General features: G+C 36.8%; 1 protein-coding gene across 1 annotated transcript in view; it reads right to left on the reverse strand.

The window, feature by feature from the left end:
• Positions 1-21,142, reverse strand: part of Uhrf2 (ubiquitin like with PHD and ring finger domains 2) — a 77,655-nt gene that overhangs the window by 49,922 nt on the left and 6,591 nt on the right. Inside the window, exon 2 of the mRNA XM_051199982.1 lies at positions 11,318-11,551. Coding sequence (XP_051055939.1) covers positions 11,318-11,551 — 234 coding nt within the window. The remainder of the gene's footprint in view (positions 1-11,317; positions 11,552-21,142) is intronic.

Consider the following 21,142-nt stretch of genomic DNA (forward strand, 5'->3'; position numbering starts at 1 on the left):
GTACCTAGCCTGAGTACCTAGGGTTACAGATTTGAACTACCAGGCCTAACTCTTTGTTTTGCTTTCTTTTCATTTTTTCCTTCATCTTTGAGAGTAATGGTGGGGAACATAATCTCACTGTGTTGTCCAGGCTGCCTGAAACTTGTGATGTAAAATTCAGGCTGGCTTTGAATTTGCAATCCTGTCTTAGCCTCCCAAGTAGCTCAGACCATCACATATATTTCTAAGCACTTCCTTTGTTGTGTGGAAAGCACAGATCTGCAGGTAAATCAACATTCACATCTTTCAATGGTACAATTTTTAAAGAGTTTCTCTGTCCCATACTTTTGCAGTTTTAAAATATACCTATCAACGAATTTAAGAACACCCAATCCACTAGGCATGTAATTAATGTGCAGATTGAACAACTGTCTTTTTTCACTAAGAATTAGCATATCCAAATCTGACTCATTAAAACTAAGCAATCTTATTTTCCATCGACTTCTCAGTAAACATTAACAGTTTTTTTATTATATAATTACTTCATTCAATAATTATAATATGAAATCATTCCCATTTTTCTAATAAAGTATAGACATGAAACATATTTGTCCTCAAAAGACACACAGTGAAGAGCTGGCGGAGATGACTCGGTGAGTAAAACACCTTGCAGCATCAGCATGAGGACCTGAACTTGAGTGTCAGGAACTCATACAGAAGCTGGTGACACACAGTAGGACAAGGTGTAATCCCAGTTCTCCTATAGCAAGATGGGAAACAGAGACAAGAGAACTCTCAACAGCCTGGGAACCAGCCAGCTGGTATGCAACAGTGAACAGTAAGAAGACTCTCTCAAACAAGGTAGAAAGGAAAGACCAACACCTGGGGCTATCCTAAAACCTTCACACGTGCCATGGCTCCCACACTTAAGGTACATGAACATATACATGTACATACATCTGGTATAAGATGAAAAACTCATAGCTAAAAAATAAAGTGAAGTGGGAAACATGGGTTTCTCTAATTCTAAACACGACTCTTTCATATTTAATTGGAAATACAAATTTTATAAATGCAATATGCTTCTATTTACATAAAACTCAGAAATAGCCAAATTAGGATAGCATAAACAGGTTATATTAGTAAGTAGTTAAAAATTGTATAAAGACCACAGAAAAGATTACTATAAATGTTTGGGTTAACAGTTGCAAGAAAAGAATATGAAGTTAGGGGCTTCAGAAGGCTCAGCAGATGAGAGAATTCACTGTTCTTCCCAAGGACTGAAGTTATCTACTTCAAACATAGATATACAAATGCATGTATATAGCTTAAAATAAAATGTTCTAAGGATATGAAATTATAATTAGGAAAAGGAAAATAGGGAATTCTTGGGGTATGCTATTCTGTTTGACCATTTGGGTTCTGTTTAGAAATATTTACTATTGTTACTATTAAACTGCACAATTACATTGTACTATAGACAAATGGAGACAACATACTAAAATATCAACACCTTTACATGAATTATTGATCATTTGTCTTTTCTGTATTTCCCAGTGAACCAAATAACATGCAAAAAGTTTACTACACATTCAGGTAAACATAAATGCTTAGCACTTTAAACACATCATTTGAACTGGATGACAACTATTTCAAAGACAGAAACATACCTGAATCATAGAATCTTTCCTCATTCACAAACAAAATTAACCAACTAAGTACCATGTTTTAGAAAACAAATTTATTCATAATCTAGTTTCAGTATCCAATATGTGTACAATGAAAAATGGAAATGGATAATCCTGGCTCCTACCCAAGCTAATGTCTCCATGCTCTTCAAATAGGATTGAGACATAACTAGCTCATAGCAACATGCAGCAAACTGAAAAAGCTGCTCACATTATTACTCAAGGTTAGTAAATATAGCAATATAATAATGATGCTGAATAATTAAAACTTCGTGCCAGCTTTAAAATTAGCTCCTCTTGCTGTTTAAACAATATTTAAGTCAAAAGGAAGGGGGGGATGTTTGTGTAAAACAAGGCAATTTTCATTATAGAGCTGTACATTGAAAAATGGGAAATCTGAGGCTAAGAGGTGTTTAGTTGAGTTGTAGAGCAAGTCCTAAAAGTCCACAAGGTCTTGGGTTATAGTCCCAGCACTGTTCCCCACTCCCCTAAAAAAAAAAAAAAATCATCCTTACAAAAGAAAATGCCACAGAAGCCCCCCCCCCCATACACACATTCAAGATGAAGGGAAGCTCCTGAATTGTTTGTTGATTTATTTATTTTTGAAGACATGGTTTCACTACATAATCCTGGCTAGTCAGAAACTCCTTATGTAGACCAGTTCAACCTTGTTCCACTTACAGAGGTCCATCTGCCTCTATCTCTGAGATTAAAAGTGAAGACCAACATGCCCAGATACTTTCCAGTTTTTAAAAACCAAATTTTTATATACTAACTAATCAAAATTTCATTACTGGAAAGAAATTCAGAAATAATTAAAAATAACAGCTTTCCTCCAAGTTTATTTTTATACATGAGTGGTTTACCTATTTGTCTTTATATGCACTGTGCACATATAGTTCTCACAAAGGTCAGAAGAGTATGTCAGAACACCTTGGAATGGAGTTACCGATGACTATGAGCCACCAAGTGGGAGCTGGGAACCAAACCCAGGTCCCCTGCAAAATTAGCAAATGCTCTTAACTGCTAAGCCACTTTTCTAATCCCAAAGTAGTAGCATTTAAAAGTGTTTTTAGTTTACCTACAAAAATTAACAGTTTAATTCTCAGGAGTCAGAGCAAAATACCATTTGTCTACTTCTCTGTTCCTAATACCTAAACAAATGTGCACTAAATACAGTAATATTCGTACAATAAATGAACTATCCAGAAATAAGTACTTCTATAACAGGAAAAATTTCAAAAATTATTTTTTTCCAAAAATTCTTAATAGTAACTTCATTTTAAACTGAAAAGAGAAACAAATTCATCTTAGTTTCTGCAGCCAAAAAAGCTAATTGTATGTAACTTTAAATTATTATAGTATGGCCAGGTTGTGGTGGTACACATCTTAAATCCCAGCACTCCAGAGGCAGAGGCAGGCAGATCTTTATAAATTTGAGGCCAGCATGGTCTACAGAGTGAGTTCCGGGACAGGCTCCAAAACTACAGAGAAACTCTGTCTTGAAAAACCAAATAAAAAAAATATAGTATGAATACCATAGTAGCATTTTTAGAGAAAAGTACCAAGTATACAATATTGCTAAATGGGGGAAAATGAGTAAATTGCCTTGTAAAAGTTTATACAACTAATGAGCAAATTAACTAGAATTTGAAACCATCTTTGATAGTGAAGTCTCTTTTGCCCCAATTGGCCAGACCATGTAGTAACAAAGATACTTAGCATCTATATTATATATTAACATGAAATATATGAACTATTAAAAAAAGCCAGACAATGGTACAAAGAGCCTGTAACACCAAAAATTGGGTGTGCTAAGGCAAAAGGCTCACAAGTTCAAGGCCAACCTAGAATCTAAATACAGAAGACTTTACTCAAAACCAATAAATTAGTTGGCAATCAAAGCATTAACATGGAAAGTAAAAAGAGAAACCTGCCAAGAAAACTAGTTTCTTATGAAGCTCTTATCGGTTAGTCTAGAAAAAGAGGAACAGAAAGAACTGTTAAGTACATAACTGATTACCATCTCTTCTATGAGAATCAGTTTATCCCTTCACAGCTTTCAAAAGCAGTGGCTTTGACCAAGCATGATGATGTGCACTCCAACACCAGCATTCGGGAGGGAGAGGCAGGAGGGTCTGGATTTTAAGGCCAGCCTCAGCTGTAATTTGGTTTAACACTACAGAAAAACAACTAACATAAAAGCATAACATGGTGTCTCTACCATCCTACCTACCATCCACACCACCTCCCAAAAAAGGTAAAAAGTGAGGCAGAAGAAACGATTCAGTGGTTACTAACACTCCTACGCTTGCAGAAGTTACAGTTTTGGTTTCTAATATACAAACGATGGCATACAATAGTCTGTAACTCCAGTTTCTGGGTTTCTGGTGCTGTCTTGTGGCCTCAGTGGACACTGCATGCACATGGCATATTCTTACATGCAAGAAAATGTTCACATTCATAAAATAGAAATAAAAATATTTTTAAAAAGGTAAAAGGTGATAATAAAGTTTAATACAGACATCACTAGTGGCATATATATTCAGCTATAGTATATGTGAATATATATACACACACAAAATACTATTTTTAAAAATTTCCTTGCTCAGTTCAGGGCCTTTGATAACCCAGGAACAAGAAACAACATACAAAATTTAAAAAATACTTTTAAAACAATTCCTTAATGTGATTAGAACTTTATTATAATGTTGGCTAAGTACCCTTCCCCTAATCTTTTTTTTAAGTGGTTTGTTTCCAACTACCAATACACATGTAAATTTAGGTTATGGCAAGTATATTTAATATTGGAGCACTGTTCTACTTAAGAACTTCATAAGATTAGCTAGACAACAGTGGCAGGCATTGGTAATTCAAGTGCTTGGGCTGGGGTAGATCTGGCATGCTTGCCACCAACCAGCCAGCTTATTCAATCACTTGGGCTCTAAGCTCAGTGACAAACACTGCCTTACAAAATAAGGATGAAAGTAACGAGAAACATATCCAACATTGACTTCTAACCTCAATAAACAAAAGCACATATGTACACTCAAACCCACATAAACCCATATACACTGAGGAAGGAAAAAGAAGAGAAACTAGTACCCCTTGGAGAATAGCCTGTTGCATTACTGTAGCAGGGAATATGCAAGGTAACTCTGAAACATCTTACAGTACCAGAAAACAGAAAGAAACCTAATGATAATAGTATAGTAAGGAGAAATAAGGGACATGTTTTAAAAACAAATAGGTGAGAAAAGACAGACCTCCCATGTTGATTAATTCTTTTTATCTCCTTTATACTCTGTCCTCAAGGAAATGAAATACACAACTTCTGTCTGCAACACAAGCTACACAGTAACACCCTCTCAAAGAATTAAAAAAAAAAAAAAAAAAAAAGGAAAGAGAAACTAAAACTGCTATGTCCTGAACTACATGACCATCATGGTCAATATGAAATAACCCTAAAAGGCCCATGTACTAAATGCTTAGCCAGTCATAAAGTGCTAGCACTACTTCAGGAGGTTCTGTAAACTTTAAGAAGTGGTACCTAGCTGGAGGAAGCAGGTCACTTAGGATGAATCTCTGAATGTTACACCTTGTCTGTTGCAGAATATTTCTTTACACTGTGTGAAGATATGTCACTGTGACTGGTTTATTAAAGAGCTAGGCTGTCTGTCAGGTAGGCTCAGTGCTACCAGGGTACAGAGGTGAAGAGGGGTAGAGCCAGCCACCAGCACAAGGTGCTGAGTGAGGTGATAAGAGAAATGCTTCAGAAATGCAGTCAAAAACCAACCAAACAAACAAACAGAAACAAAAATAAAAAACAGAAAACATGTCCAGGCTGAGAAAACTTCTGAACAGGTTACAGTGTGCTTGGAAACGTACTTACGTGCTGAAAACAAACAAACAAACAAACAATGGCATAGACAGTCATAAATAAATAGTTTAAAAATAATAGTCTTTAAAGAAAGAGTAAACATGCATGCATGTGCACACGCACAGTTCCTACACATACATTTCCCATTCTTATGTGGCTTAAGATATATGGGATCTAGTTGCAAGTTTTTATAATCAGGGAAAAAAAAACTAAGCAAAGTAGATTAAGGATTTCTTTCTGGAAATAAAGAAGGAGGGATATGAGAATGACAGGGTAAAAGACTAGATTACTGAATCTACTTTTGGACTAAAATGTAACTACTAGTCTCAAACATCTTACATTGGCACAGATTCTTGTATACTGACTCAAATTTAAGATTATTTTTGTTATACTATAAAGTTTCTACTCTTTAAGATATTGTAAATGAGATAGCTCATTTAAAAATGTAAAGTTCTAGTCCTTGAGAGCTATTATTGCAAACTGTTTAGGATAATTTAAAAATGCATGTTAATAGTCATCTGTAACAAAATGGTAGTCATTACAAATTACAGAATGTATATCTTGTTTCTCTCATACAAGATAATTTTTGGACTCACTGATGTGACTAAACTCTAAGTCTATGAAACTGGTTTATGGGAGAGATTTGGAAAAGTTTGGAGACACCAACTAGAGAAGCCTTAGAATGCTGTAAGCTCAACTTAATGGGAAATTCTAGAATAAGCTTAGAAGACCAGAAGTGATAACTACTATGCAGACTAGGCTGCCATCTCTCAGATACATGCCCATGACTAAAGACTTGAGGAAAGCTGAACATCTTTAAAATATCTATTTTTATTTTATATGTATGGGTGTTTTGCCTGCCTGTAAGCACACGATGTGCACACCTAGTATTCATGAAGGCCAGAAGAAAGAGCTAGATTCTCTGGAACTGGAGATACACATGCCATAAGCTATCATATAGGTACTAAGAACAGACCAGGTCCTCAACAAGAGCAGCAGCAAATGCTCTCAACCACTGAGCCTTCTCTCCATCCCCTGTGGAAAGCCAAATTTCCAGGGAGACTGACTAGAAAAAAAAAAAGTTTGAAAGAAACTGCAATTTGGTTAGAAAAGCCTGTTTAAAGTTGGGGCTATGGGACAAATTTTCTGAATAGCTAGATTAGTGTTATTAAAAAGGAGCCAAATACTTTGACAATAGGAAAGATGCTTTAAGGGTGGGTTAGGAATTGGTCTTTCTTTCCCAAATGAAAATTCAATGGGTATCACCATTTAAATTCCTTTGAAAATAGAGTACCTCCAGGATAACCTGCTTATACCAAGATGGGCCACTGAGAATTCCCCTACATTCATCAATCCAAGCCATTGCAGCTATGGGCAAAGGAGACTGCTCAGGCTGGTGGCAGACTTTGCTACTGACATTGTTCATGTGATTTTATAGACATACAATGCAAAAGTGGAAGAAGCTGCTAGTAAGATTTCAACACAAGGCCGGGAGAAGTCAATATGTGGGAGAAGTACAATTCAAATAGGCAACCCAAGGGAACAATACATAAAGCTGTAAGGGTAAAACCTAAGCTCCAATGAAGAGTCCAAGGTATTGAAGATACTGAACATGTGCTGAGGAAGCCACAATTACTAAAGTCATCAGAGAGTTGCCATGTGGGCCTTAATTAAATGGCAAAGCCATAGGATGAGGCTGCCTAAGCCCGCTGCAGCTCACCTGTTGACATCACATGTCCCAGATGCTAGAAATGGAACTATAGAACTCAATATCCGCACCTCTGGGTTTTAGTATTGCTTTAGTTTAGCCCTTCCTTTGTTTCTCATTCCTCCTATTGCAGTGGGAATGATTACTCTGCATTAAGTATGCTTTTTCCTGACAGGCATTCACAGTAAAGATTCCACTTGCAGTATCACAGATGACTTTGAATTGAAGACCAATGAATAATTCTGGAACTGTTAAAATAATGGAGAAAGATTAGTAACTATGAGATGGCCATGGATATGAGATGTCTCCATCACATTGGTGGTTGAACTCTTGGTTGAAAGCACTCTTTAGGAAGGTTCCAAAAACTTTACGTGTTGAAATAGATTTGAAATCAGGACACGTAGGGGTGTGCCTTTTAAGGTCATATCAGCTCAATCATTTCCCACCTTACTCTGGCCCCATAAGCAAAGAAAGTCCTCTACCATAATTCCCCACAGCCATGATGTTCTGTCAAGATGCATGGAGCCAAGCTACCATGGACTAAACTTCCTGAAACTATAGGTTAAAATAAATCGTTCTTCCTTTTAAAGTGCTTGTTAGGCACTGGGTCATAGCAATAAAATGTAACTAATACATCCTTTTAAAAAATCCACTTTAAAAGTAAAAATATGGAAAAAAAACTAACTACATGAAAAAATGTAGAGCATTAGTGTTTGGAGTATGATTGCCCCTCTAAAGATGGTATTAAGAGTTCAATCCTCATCAAGGTGAGATATGAAGAATGTAGAAACTCAGTCAGGTATGGCATGTCTATTGTCTAAGCTACTCAGGAATAGGATGAAACAAAAGGATTAATGGAGCCCAGAAGTTCCAGGACAGTTTGGGCAACATAGAAAGACCTACCTCTCATAAATAAATGTGGATGCTTAATTTGTTAAGACCACATATACATATACACATACATACATACATACATACAGTCTTTTTGTCACATGTGGACCACCAGCAAGAAAGGCATCACCAGATGCAGCTCATTAACATTTCACTATAACCAAAAAACAAAATAAGCTTTCCTATACATCACACGTTCTGCATTACTACTTTATTAGCAAGAAAACAAACTAGGATAGATGTCTACAAGATATGAAAAGGTAGTGTAGACAAAATGGCAAGTTGGTTTTTGGTGCTTTAAATACAACAGAAGTAGTAATACACAGAAGTAGTTCTTGTTGAAATCTCCATAAATGAAATAACTCAGTTGTTTGCCAATGTAACTACAGCACCTGGAATAGCAAATTTACATTATGTGCTCTCTAAGAAGTATTTGTTGAAAAGAATACAGGAAAGAAAGGCTTATGGAAGGAAGAGAAGACTGGAGAGAAGAAAATACACAGCACTTATACAGCACTAGTTTTCCCAAATAATACAGAAATCTACCAATATTAAAATATTAGCTTTGGGCATGACTATGTTATTGAGGGCTCATGCTTTAAAACATTTATCTTTTCCAGCTGTCCCAATAAACAGTCACTTTGTTTGGTTTCATGGTGATTTTGTTCACCTGCTATTATCCAGCACTTCCAGAGATGTCAAATAACAGCAACTTTGGTTAGCTGTCTTTTCTGCCTTTCTCTATACTGCCATAAACTGGTCTCATGTAGTCCAGAAAGACCTTGAACCTCCTACATCCACCTACAAAGTGCTGGAACTACAAATGTGCACTACCATACTGACCCATTAACTTGCTTTCTGATTGGCTGTTTCTAGCTTTTTCCCATCACTGAACATGATGTCAAGTGTGGTTTAACATAGTCATCTATTTTAAAATTCCACTTCAAATCATGAATGGACTCAAATTTGCATTTAGATACAGAAAATATTTTATACTGGGTAAATTTTCTTTAGTTGATTACAACATTGAATTTATACTAAAACATTTTGAATAATTAACTATCTCTACTTTCTGACAAACTATATTTTGTCATTATAGTTTGTAGCACATCATCAGGATACTACTTGATTCCACTTGATAAATATAAATTGTATTTCAAACAGTATGAGAATACCAAATTCCTTCTGGTCATGTTTTAGTAATAGTGTTTCATTTCACGTACTATCAGAATCATCTACTCCTTAAATGATAAAAACAATCCACCAGTGCAGCTGCACTTGGCACTACAGCTCTTTACTAATGTTCTTGACTTCTATACTTATGAATGTTTGCACTTTTCACAGATCCTAAATTATTTCTAATTAATTTATTTCACAAACAAATTTTTAATCTTGAAAATCTAAGTCTAGGTACCCATTTAACCCAAAAGAAAAATGAGTTATAAGGACCAGAAGGGATAAAACAAAACTGTCTTTATTAACAGAATTTGAAAAGCTCTGAATATAAAAGTCAATAAATAAGCTAACTGAATTTCTATTTGTAGCAGAAAATAAATGGCCATTTAAATCACATCAAAAACAGTTATCTGAAATAAGTCAAGCATTCATTAAAAGATGTCAAAAAGATAAACTAACAGAGAGATCTCTGTGAATTTAAAAACTCATAAACTTGTTAATTCTATAAGCTATACAGGCAACCCCCAATTAAAATTTCAGTAAGGTCCTTTGTAGTTTTATATAAACTAATTCTAAATTTTTATTACAAGTTTTGCAGACAGCCATAAAGACAAGAAATCCTTGAAGAAGCATTACATTTGGGAAGTGGGAGAAAGAAGTTACCAAAATATTATAGTACTTAGAATAGGATGGGCACAGGGACAGACAAATAAACCAATTAAAACAACATAAAAATCTTGATAGCATACTTTGAGTAAGCCATCAACACCTTTTTTTTTTCAATAGAATTTTTTAAAATTCTAGAACATATGTGATGATATTTTGTTTATGATCTAACAAACAAAGCTTGCCAGAAGATCAGAGTTCAACACTAGGCACACTAGTTATCCATAGAGGCCAGGCAATAATGGTACATATCTTTAATTCCAGCACTTGGGTGACAGAGGCAGAGGGATTTTTGTTAGTTCAATACCACCTTGAACTACACAAAATTGATCCAGTCTAAAAGAGAAACAGAGCTCACACAAGGTGAACCCAGCACTTGGAGTGACATGCCTTTAATACCAGCACTAAGGAAGTAGTGGCAGAAAGGGATATGGCTGAGTGGAGAGAGAAATATAAGAGGGAGATGGGGGCTCAGGATGAAGTCTGAGCAGCAGGCAATTAGCAGTCAGTCTGAGTATGCATTCAGTATGAGGACTCCTGGAGACAGGATTGTCCATTTGGTATGAGGTAGAGATAAGAGCTAATGGCTGGCTGATTTCACCCTGATAGCTGACTCTGAGTTTTTATTATTATGAACAACTAGAATTTGTGCAACAGACACGCATACCAGGGTACTTATAGATTGAATAACATTGTTAAAAACTGAAGCTAGAACACTGCCAAGGCATCTAATAAATACACACTAGACATATGGTAGGTAGCTTGTTGATAAAGTAGAAAGTAATAATATAAATGAATAAAATACAACTATATACATAAGAAACATCAATGTCAAGGAAAAGCAGAACTTCACTATAGAGATTCGGCTATACATAAGAACAACATATTGTTTAGACATGTATATGTAAGTAATGAAGAAAAAAGAAAAAAGAAAATTTGCACTTAAAAGGTCACTGTAAGTAATTCCCCTGGGAGATGAGAGAGGCAAGCAAAGCCCTTTCCAGAGTCCTTTATCATTCCACTTCTTCACCAGGATGGAACTACACAGGTGTGTTTGTTTTTATTATCCTTTGAACATACATATTCAGTTTACACTTTCCATTACAATATCTTTTTCTTCCTGGTAGTGCTGAGGATCAAACCCAGAGTCCCTTATCTGTAAGAAAATCACTCACCAGCTCAGCTGTATCCCCAAACCCATCGTAAATTTTCAAAGACTACTTCTGACAGAGTATCAACAGTTGCTGCAATCGTTACTTAATGGAAATCAATGCTTACTTATTCAATGCATCCTGAAGAGAACAGATAACAAGTCTGAAGATAACATACCTTATACAGTCCAAAGCCAGGATCAATAAGACAAGTGCGAGCTGATGTAGATGGCTGAATGGAAGATCCCCCTCTTGCTGTTTTCTTTACTTTAGGCTGATTATTAGAACAGGGTTTAGTCTGAACATCATTCTGCTTGGATGTGCTAGGAAGACTAGAGTCTGGACGAACTAGCAGCTGAATTATATCATTCAGTCCAACGTCGTAGTCAAATAAAGTATATCCATTCTCCAACTAGAAAAAGAATAGACAACTATACTGAAGTACTTACTGCAAAACTTACATTTCTACATGTTTAGTTTGTCCAAATATCCTAGATATACTATTAAAATTGACAATGCTACAAGTTAATGATCTTGAAATGGCTTCTAATATCAACATCCTCTCTGAACCCTAATAAATCCTTAAGAACCATTTCAAATTAACTACTGGTTAATGCTGCTTGCCATTAAAATAAAATCTGTATTATAGTTGCTTCAATCTCATGCTATAATCCCCCCCACCAAAAAAAAAAAAAGCTTCTCTAAACTGTATTTGACTTGTCATTTTTTGTTCTTGTTTCCTAGTTTATTAAGTCTCTTTATACACCCCAGGTTAGCCTCAAACTTATATGCTACTACAATTACAAGTATACGAAAGCCAGGCTCTCTCAAAAAATTTTAATCAACAATGCCTAAATCCACCCCAAGTATGGGGAAAAAATAAATTTAGAAAGCGAGAAGTTTTGTATTTTCACAACCTAAATAAAGTAATGGTTATCAAGCACTTTATCTTTTTAAAGCACAATTAATAACTTTTTAAGTGAAGCAAGATTTTGAAAAACAAATCAGAAATATATTCCAATTACACTATATTCCATTTCTCTACAGTTCTCTAATTCAATCCATCTGCAAATATTATCAAGTTTTATTGCAAAGTCATTTAGGATAAATAGCACATAAATTATCTTGCAATTCACCCACATTTTCAGAAGGTTATGAACGAATCTGTTCCCACTGCCACTGCCACCCCCAACTCCAAAAATATACAATCAGATATACTGGAAGTTCTACTCCACAGTACCTCCAAGGGCTGAGAGTGTAGTTCAGTGGTAGAGTCCCTACATGACATATATAAGACCCAAGGATTCCATTTCCAGCACCAATTAGGCTTACCTCGGGTCAATTTTTTTTTTTTAGAAATGGGGTCTTTAGATTTAATCCAAGAGTGCACTTGACTAAAGAAATTCAAAGCCTATATGGACTGATTTGAATCTCCTAAACACTTACATGCTAAAGTCCTAATTTATAATGCCTCAGAATGTGATCCAGTTTGGAGATAGGGTCTTTAAAGAGGTAATATGTAAAAATGGGTTCAATAGATGAACCTCTAATCCAGTCTGATTGGTGTCCTTACAAAAACCATGGAGAAAGACAAGGCAAGAGGACAACGGGAAGAGACAGAAGAGAAAGTCGTGTAAATGGAGTGGTAACTTAAAGCTAATAAACTGTTTCCCCAAAACAGAAGCCTAAAGACAGTTCCCCTAGAGCTAGCTATCACTGAGCACGTTCCTATTGATGACACCTTGAAATATTACCTTTACAACTGAGATTCATTTCTACTGTTTTAAGTCATACTGTCACAATTTGAATGTATTTGGTCCCCATAATGTCATAAGGAGTGGCAATATTAGGAAGTGTGGGTTTGCTGGAGTGAATATGGCCTTGTTAGCGGAAATGTGTCACTGTGGGGGCAGGTTTCTTATGCTTCAGGGTACCACTCAGTGTCAACGGACTTCCTGTTGCCTGCAAGATGTAGCAGTGTCAGCTACAGCATCACCTCTGCCTGCCTGCACACTGCCATGCTGCCTGTCATGACAATAATTGACTGAACCTCTGAAACTGCAAGTGAGCCCCTTCAACTAAATGTTTTCTTTAGTTACCTCATGGTCATGGTGTCTTTTCACAGCAATAGTAAACCCAAACTAAAGCACCAATCTTCTGTTTTGTTTTTCAAAAAGTGTATTAACAGTAGTTGACTATTCGACTGGTACATTAACACAGGAAAATTAAAACTCCTTAAAGATCAAAGCTGTAATTTCTTCAGAAATAATCAATTTAAGTACTGCATTCACCATTCTTATATTCAATATCCATCACCACTCATGACTGTGTAATATAATAACATATTTAAGAATTCAACTACAGAGAAAGGGCAGAGTAAAACATCTGTCCTTTAACTCACTAATGTGAGATTTATTTATTAGGTGGCAGCCCAATTCTACAGGTTATAAGTATTCATATTCATTAAATAGAACACGGAATCAAGATTTTACAACTTTCCCAGTAGAGGGATTAAGGAATTAAGCTAGGTACCATCTCAGAGATTAGTTAACATATTTAACCAGAGAGGCTCAAAGAAGCTCATAGACAGTACTCTTCCTGGGTTCAATCCTCCACAAAAACAAGAAGCCAGGCAGTGGTGACACAAGCCTTTAATCCCAGTAGTCAAGAAGGAGGCAGAGGCAGGCAGATCTCTGTGAATTTGAGACCAGCCTGGTCTACAAGAGTTAGTTCCAGGATAGCCTCCAAAGGCACAGAGAAACCCTGTAACAAAAAACAAACAATAAAAACAACACCACACACACACACACACACACACACACACACACACACACACTCAGTACTAAAGGCAGTAAGCAAGTAAGCCTTCATATGAATAGCAATGTTAATATATTTAAAATATAAACACCAAGTCAGCCACAAATCCTTTATCTACAATGGTATACTGCCTGCAAGATATATGCTAGGACAATGGTGATACATAGCTCGTGGGAATAACCAACCAACATCTGTTTTGACCCCATGAGATAGAACCCATACCCAATACTACTTGGTTGAGCAAGAATCTCAGACTAGATAGCCCAGGGACCTAGGGTAAAACCAAATAATACTGGTGTAAAGAAAAGGAAAAAAAAAAAGTGATGATAAAATGACTCCTAATGATATTCTGGTAAGTACATAGACCAATGCCTTGTTCTGTAGTGAGATACTCACTTTTCTTCTGTGGCACTACCACACCCATTGGGGGGTGGAGCCAGGGGAAGTGACCTGTGGAACTAGGTCTCAGGAGGAGCCTAGTAGCGCTCTCTGGCACAGAGAGGAGAGCATCTGGTGGAACCTGCTGGTGTTCATCTGTCTAGGTTGTAAGTTATTTCTCCCTCAATAAATATCTATTCGGTCTATTTGATTATCCTGATCCTTATTAAACCACGATATCTGGTATCAGAAGCAGGATCAGTTATTTTCATGGGACCTGGGTTTCACCCAGGTGGCAGACGCCATTCCCTTTCCCCACCATCCCTAAACAGGCGGTTGCCTTGCCTAACTAGGGAGACACACCACAGCTTGTGGGACATTTGTGTCTGCCCCACAACCCCTTTTATCTCCACCGTGGCCCTGAGACCACTGCTCATCTCCTCCCCATTTCCTCACATTGCATTCGCACAGAGGCCTGAGGCTCCCCTGCCCTGTTAGTGTGCTCCTGTGGCCAGGCGGTGCCAGTTGGGAGGCAGCACCTGTTAGCCCTGCAGTCCCAGCAATTTGCACAAGGTTCCGTTTCACTACTATTTAACAAAATTTCGCTTTGCCTTAGTTTGTTAAGAGCTATTCTACAGGGACCGTAGATCCCTGTAGATCACAAGGATCGTCTGCTGCCGGACACTATTTAAGGGTACACTTCTGGACAGAACCGGGATCAGACAGATCATTTGCTGCCGGATGCTATTTGGTGGTACACTTACAGGCGTAACTACCACAAGTTGACATCTACAACTAAAATCATCAAACTTCCAGGTCAGCAGAATTACACCTAAGGTAACTGTAACATCCTTTGCAATTTAATCTGACATAATATCTGGGATCAACTGTTCCATACTTATGGTGGATAATTTTACAATGCAGGACATTAGGAATTCTTTTACTTCATACATAAAAGGGATTTTATCATAAAAAAATTATGACTGGAACAGTATATACATTTTTTTCATAACAGCAATGGGTTTCATCATTATATGATATTCTTCAAGAGATGGTTTGAGATTACAGCAAACAATAAGGAACTTGTACAAACCATAGGAGACTTAGTAACAAGAATTCAAAACATTGAAAATGACAGAACTCAAAACATAGAATGCTTAGAAAAAAAAGGTTCAGATGGCAATAGTGAGCTGACAGGTAGAATACAAAACGTGGAACATAAAAATGACGGAGTAGAAAACAGAATTTGTTCCATGTCTGATGCCTCAATAACCAAAACAGAAACAATGTAATGCATTAACACACTAGCAGAAGAAACAGCTCGTTCCTGGTGGGATGAAGCTACTAATAAGGTTAAAAAACTAGAACATCAGATGGAAAGACTAGCAGATAGACTCTGTTCCATGTCTGAGGACAATGGCAAGATAGTAGATAGAACATTGTTTCTTGAAGGCAGTTTACATGCCATTCAGATAATATCTAAGGATGAGAAGATTAAAAACATGGAATCATTTGTAGTTGGAGAAAGTAAGAAACTGACTGATGCAATGAAGTTTCTAGAAAGTTATTTGATTCAAGAAGTTCAGACACTCAAAGAAACAATGGTGAATAGATTCCTGACTCAGCATAAGTGGCAAAAAACCGCAAGGCTTTTAAGAAACTCTGCTAGCAATTCATTGGTGTGTATGAGAGCTGGCAATGGCAGGAACCACATCTCCAAGCCGGCAGCATGCAGACCAAGGCAGTGAGCACAGTTCTCATTGCTGGTAGCAAAATAGCCGTCGCCATCTTTGGTAAAACGCGGCAGAAACAACAATGACTTTCATTTTAGCAATGTTGTTGTTTAACAGATAAAGTCTTGTGCCTACAAAAAGATAAAGATTTACAGTAAAAACAGATGCACATTAAGTAAAAGCTAAAGGTTTACAGTGTGTTTTAAAATAAATGTAGACATGGAAAAAAAGAATAAAATGGTTTTAAAAAGACAAAGAAGAACTAGGTGTGGTGGCACACGCCTTTCAGCACTTGAGAGACAGAGGCAAGCAGATCTCCGTGATTTCCAAGTAAACCTGGTATGCAAGTGAGTTCCAGGACAGATAATAGTTACACAGAGGAACCCTGTCTCAAAAAAAATAGAAAAGAAACAGAATAATAAAAAGCCACAGATGGAGAGAATTTATATACTGTATGGTATTATATTGTCTTTGTATTGTTTGACTGCTGAGGAAACAACAACTGTTAAAACAAATGCTGCTGGATCAATTCAATTTATATATTTTAAAAATGTTTTGACTCCAAAATTTAAGTCTAAGGACAAGTTACTGGGGAAAAGGATTTCTATTTTTGTTTCCACAGAAAATGAAAAGCTGTGGATTCCTTCCAGACTAATGTGGTTTGAGCAAGCCAGACCCCCTGAAACGTCCCAGGTGATCCAACATTCAAAACAGTTGGGACAAGCCAGCCTTGCAGACTACAGCCAAGATTGCTGCATCTTCTTAGGATCCCCATGACATCGCCACCTATCAGCAGGAAGTAGTTTGGAAAGAACAACGCCCAAATTCCCAAATATTGTTTATAAATGTTTGTTTTTATTTAAATGGGGTTGGTTATAAATGGTTAATGATCACAACCAATATCTTTTTAAAGGTAAAAAGGGAATTATGGTATAGATATGAATACTTTGTGTTGGAATGGATTTTCATTTATTGATACAATTTAAGGTCAATTTTGTGATGTATATATTTTTCCTTTTGTTTAGGTATTGTGTTTTTATAGCTCATTTAAAAATGTAGTGTATAACTTAGTACAGATTTTAGATAGTTACCTATGATAGTCAAAACTTATAGTTAAGTTAGTTAGGTTTTTCAAGATACACAGAGATGTATTTGAGATAGATAGGAATTCTTCAAACCTTTCAAAGACCTACAGAATATGGCATTTAAAATGGTTTAGGGTTTTTCTTGACAGGGAGACATAACTGCTCCTGGCAATGCCACCTGCGTCAGAAAGGAAGATGGACCTTGAAGAAACGTGTTATGGAGTTTGCTTTCAATATGGCAAGACTAGCCATTTGGACAAGATACTGCTCTTGTCTGGACTGTTTGACTTTATTCTGTATAAACTAGACATGCAGGACCCATAGAAAAGTGACTGCTGATACAAGATGGACATTGCTACAGAGTTCCTGCTTCATGGAAGAGTCTGCCAGACAGTCTGCAGGACACAGAGAAAAGTGACTGACAAACTGCCAATACAAGAAGACAGTTTAAAGTTTCCTACTTTACTGAAGAGTCTGCTAGACACACTATGGCCTATGGGCTGAAGATGGAAAATTACAGAACTTCAGGTGACTGACAAATTAAGATGTCTCTGTCATTTCTAGAGTTTATATATTATCCTTCCGTGTGGTCTTTGATGGAGTTGAAGACAGATAGTTATGGTTATAGTTTTCCTTAGTTAAGCTTAAAGATAAGTTCCATATAGGACTTTAGACTCACAAATATAGGATAGATGATAGAATAGTTTCTTTTAATCTTGCTAAATGTTAATGGACTAAATATTGTTAACTGTGATTCTTACTTGATAACTGTTGTGTTATATATTTTGCTATGTTAAAGTTAAAACCCTTCTTTTTATTTAGACAGAAGAGGAGATGATGGGAGATGCCATTCTGTATGTTTCTCATACTGGTTAATGAATAAAGCACTGTTGGCCAATAGGAAAGCAAGATAGGTGGGACTAGGAGACAAGGAGGATTGGAGGAAGTAGGAAGGAGGGTCAAGATGGAGAGTCTGGAGAAGGTAGAACCGCCAGCCGCCTCTCTCTGGTAAGACCACATGGATATACATAGAAATGGGTTAATAATTAAGACAGAGCTGGCCGATAAGAAACTAATACCTGGCCAATAGCATTATATCAAATACAGAGTCTCTGTGTGTTAATTGGGGCTGGCGCAATGGCGGGACCAGACCAGGCGGCGGGAGAAAAAAACCTTACTCATTACAGATCCTTCCATGCATTGTAAGAAAACCACCTATCTCTGGAGTTTCTACATTCTACACTGATGCAAACAAATCAGGTAAGGTAGGATATAAATCAGGAAAAATAAGTAAAGTGGTTCAAAGCCCTTACAATTCTGTACAAAAGGCAGAAGTGTATGCCATTCTCATGGTACTTATGGATTTTACAGAACCACTCAATATAGTTACTGACTCTCAATACGCAGAGAGAGTCGTCTTACACAGTGAGACTGCAGAATTTATTCCTGGCGATTCAGAATTAACTTCATTGTTTGTATACAGTTACAAGATACTATCAGAAAGAGGCCTCATCATTCATATATATATATAAAAATAACACACATCAGATCCCATACGAGTCTGCCAGGCCCTCTAGCACAAGGCAATAATGAAATTGATCGGTTACTGATAGGAAGTGTGCTAGAAGCCTCAGCGTTTCATAAGAAACACCACGTGAACAGCAAAGGTTTAAAGAAAAGATTTTTCTATCACTTGGCAACAAGCCAAGGAAATAGTAAGGAAATGTCCTACTTGCTCATTCTATAACCAAACTCCTTTACCACCAGGCAGTAACCCTAAAGGTATAAACAGGAATGAAATACTGCAAATGGATGTGTTTCATTTTGCAGAATTTGGAAAATTAAAATACGTACATCACACTATAGATATTTTCAGGGTTTCAATGGGCCACTGCTCTGAAAAGGCTCATTCTGTTATCACACACCTACTAGAGGTAAAGGCCATTAGGGGCATACCTGCACAAATAAAAACTGACAATGCTCCGGCATATGTCTCTAGCAAATTGAAACAGTTTTTTGAGTATTATAACTGGTATACCATACAATCCTACAAGACAAGCAGTAGTTGGGAGATCTAATCGTATTTTAAAAGAGATGCAACATAAACAGGCAGGAGGAACCCAAACACCCAAACATAGATTATATAATGCTTTATTAATATTAAACTTTCTTGATGCTAATGAAAAAGGAAAAACAGCTGCAGAAAGACACTTAACAATAGAAAAAAACTTCTGAACTAAATCAGCCAGCGTACTTCAAGGATGTAGTGACCTCAGAATGGAAACCAGGATATGTGTTATGTTGGGGTAGAGGTTTCACATTTGTATCTACAGAAGAAAAGCTATGGATACCATCTAAGTTAATCAAGACCCAAGTTGAACAAGAGAAACATCTTAATGAAGAGAAATGACAAGTCATCCAACAAATTAGGTCCCATGAGATGTGGAGACCTCTCAAGGTAGGGAAAGTGTTCTGTTTTTGTCCTTACAGGAAAAAAAAAGAGAACACCTATCTTCAAACAGCCAAAAGACACTGAACATGTAGATACCTACAGAAGAGAAGATAGCTCTCCAGAAACAATCACTTAAATGAAGAGGTATCTGATTTATGCAATCTTTGAACTCTCCAGAAAGAAGATAGGGCCCCACTTCGATATTTCCACTTGACTCAACCTGATCTATACTACAAATATCACCCTAACACTGGTTTGAGACTGGTTTGCTCGAGACAATTCCTGACTAGCTAGCTGTAATGGTGCACCTTCTTATTACACCCTGGCCAGAATTTCAGATAGACCTACAGTCAAGAATTCCGCCATACGGAGAGTAGCTATATATGTCACAGCCAGTCCTGTCCAGAAATTTGGTTACTAAAAATTTTCTTCCTACAGGATCCCATGGAGCAATCATTGTCCCATTTCAGCAGGAAGTAATCTTAAGATAGACAATGATGCCCCCCTTCCCCACTCTTGGCATTTAGGGATAATATTCATCCTCGAAGGGTTGTTTTTAGTTACTTAGGGTTAGGTATGAAAGATGATGCTTAGACTTGGGTATCTATTTTAGACAGGGATAGGGAATGGTTGGGAAAGGTATGGTTTAGAGTGGATATAGATAGATTAGCCTATCTTCTTGTGAATTATTTTAGTAATAGTGTGATATTAAGCTTATACAGCTTACAGTTATATATCCTTATTTGTGGCAACCTATGTAAAATTAAGTTTATATTCCCTTCCCAGAAGAATTGTATATTTTGTCATACTTTGTAAAATCTTTCCATTTATGGTGTTTTATGCATATTATCCTTACCATATTCTATGTATGTATACTTTTACTTATGTTCAAGACATTTTGTATATTGATGCAATTTAGGATATTTTTATCATACTGCCCTTTATAGTTCTACCTCTGGTCTAGACATTTCTACTCTACCTCTATTTTAGGGATTTAAATGTATATAATAAGTACATAGTTATATTACTTAGGTATTTGTCCCTGCTTTACTCAGGGAAGTTTCAATCAGTTTTTAGCTAAGTTCCCGAGTAGTACAGATTATCTTCACTCATGTTTCCTTTACTTATGAGATTAGCCAGACATAGATGCTTAATCTTCAATCACTTCATACACATGCAGAACATGGCATTTAAATGTTTTAATATTAGTACTCTGTTGACATGAGACGCTGTTGCTCCTGACAGCACCGTGCACTTTCCTGAAAATATGTTGGACACTGTTGTCACTCCTTCTGGAGTTCAATCTCACCTCAGCTAATGGCCTGCTGGGCAAAGAATTGCCCCCACCTTGACCACTGATTTGGACATGCAGTCCTATGTGCTTGCAGGAGACAAATATAGAAGACTGTTGGACCTTGCCAAGTCAGGGTAAGACAGCCATTCTATCTCCATGCTGTTGTTGTGGTCTGTCCAGTACTCTTGGCCTTAACTAAAACTAGCTGTACCAACATTACTGTGAGACCTTGGGTGACCATCCT

This window comes from Phodopus roborovskii, unplaced genomic scaffold (genome assembly GCF_943737965.1).
Source record: "Phodopus roborovskii unplaced genomic scaffold, PHOROB, whole genome shotgun sequence".
Classification (NCBI taxonomy): Eukaryota; Metazoa; Chordata; class Mammalia; order Rodentia; family Cricetidae; genus Phodopus; species Phodopus roborovskii.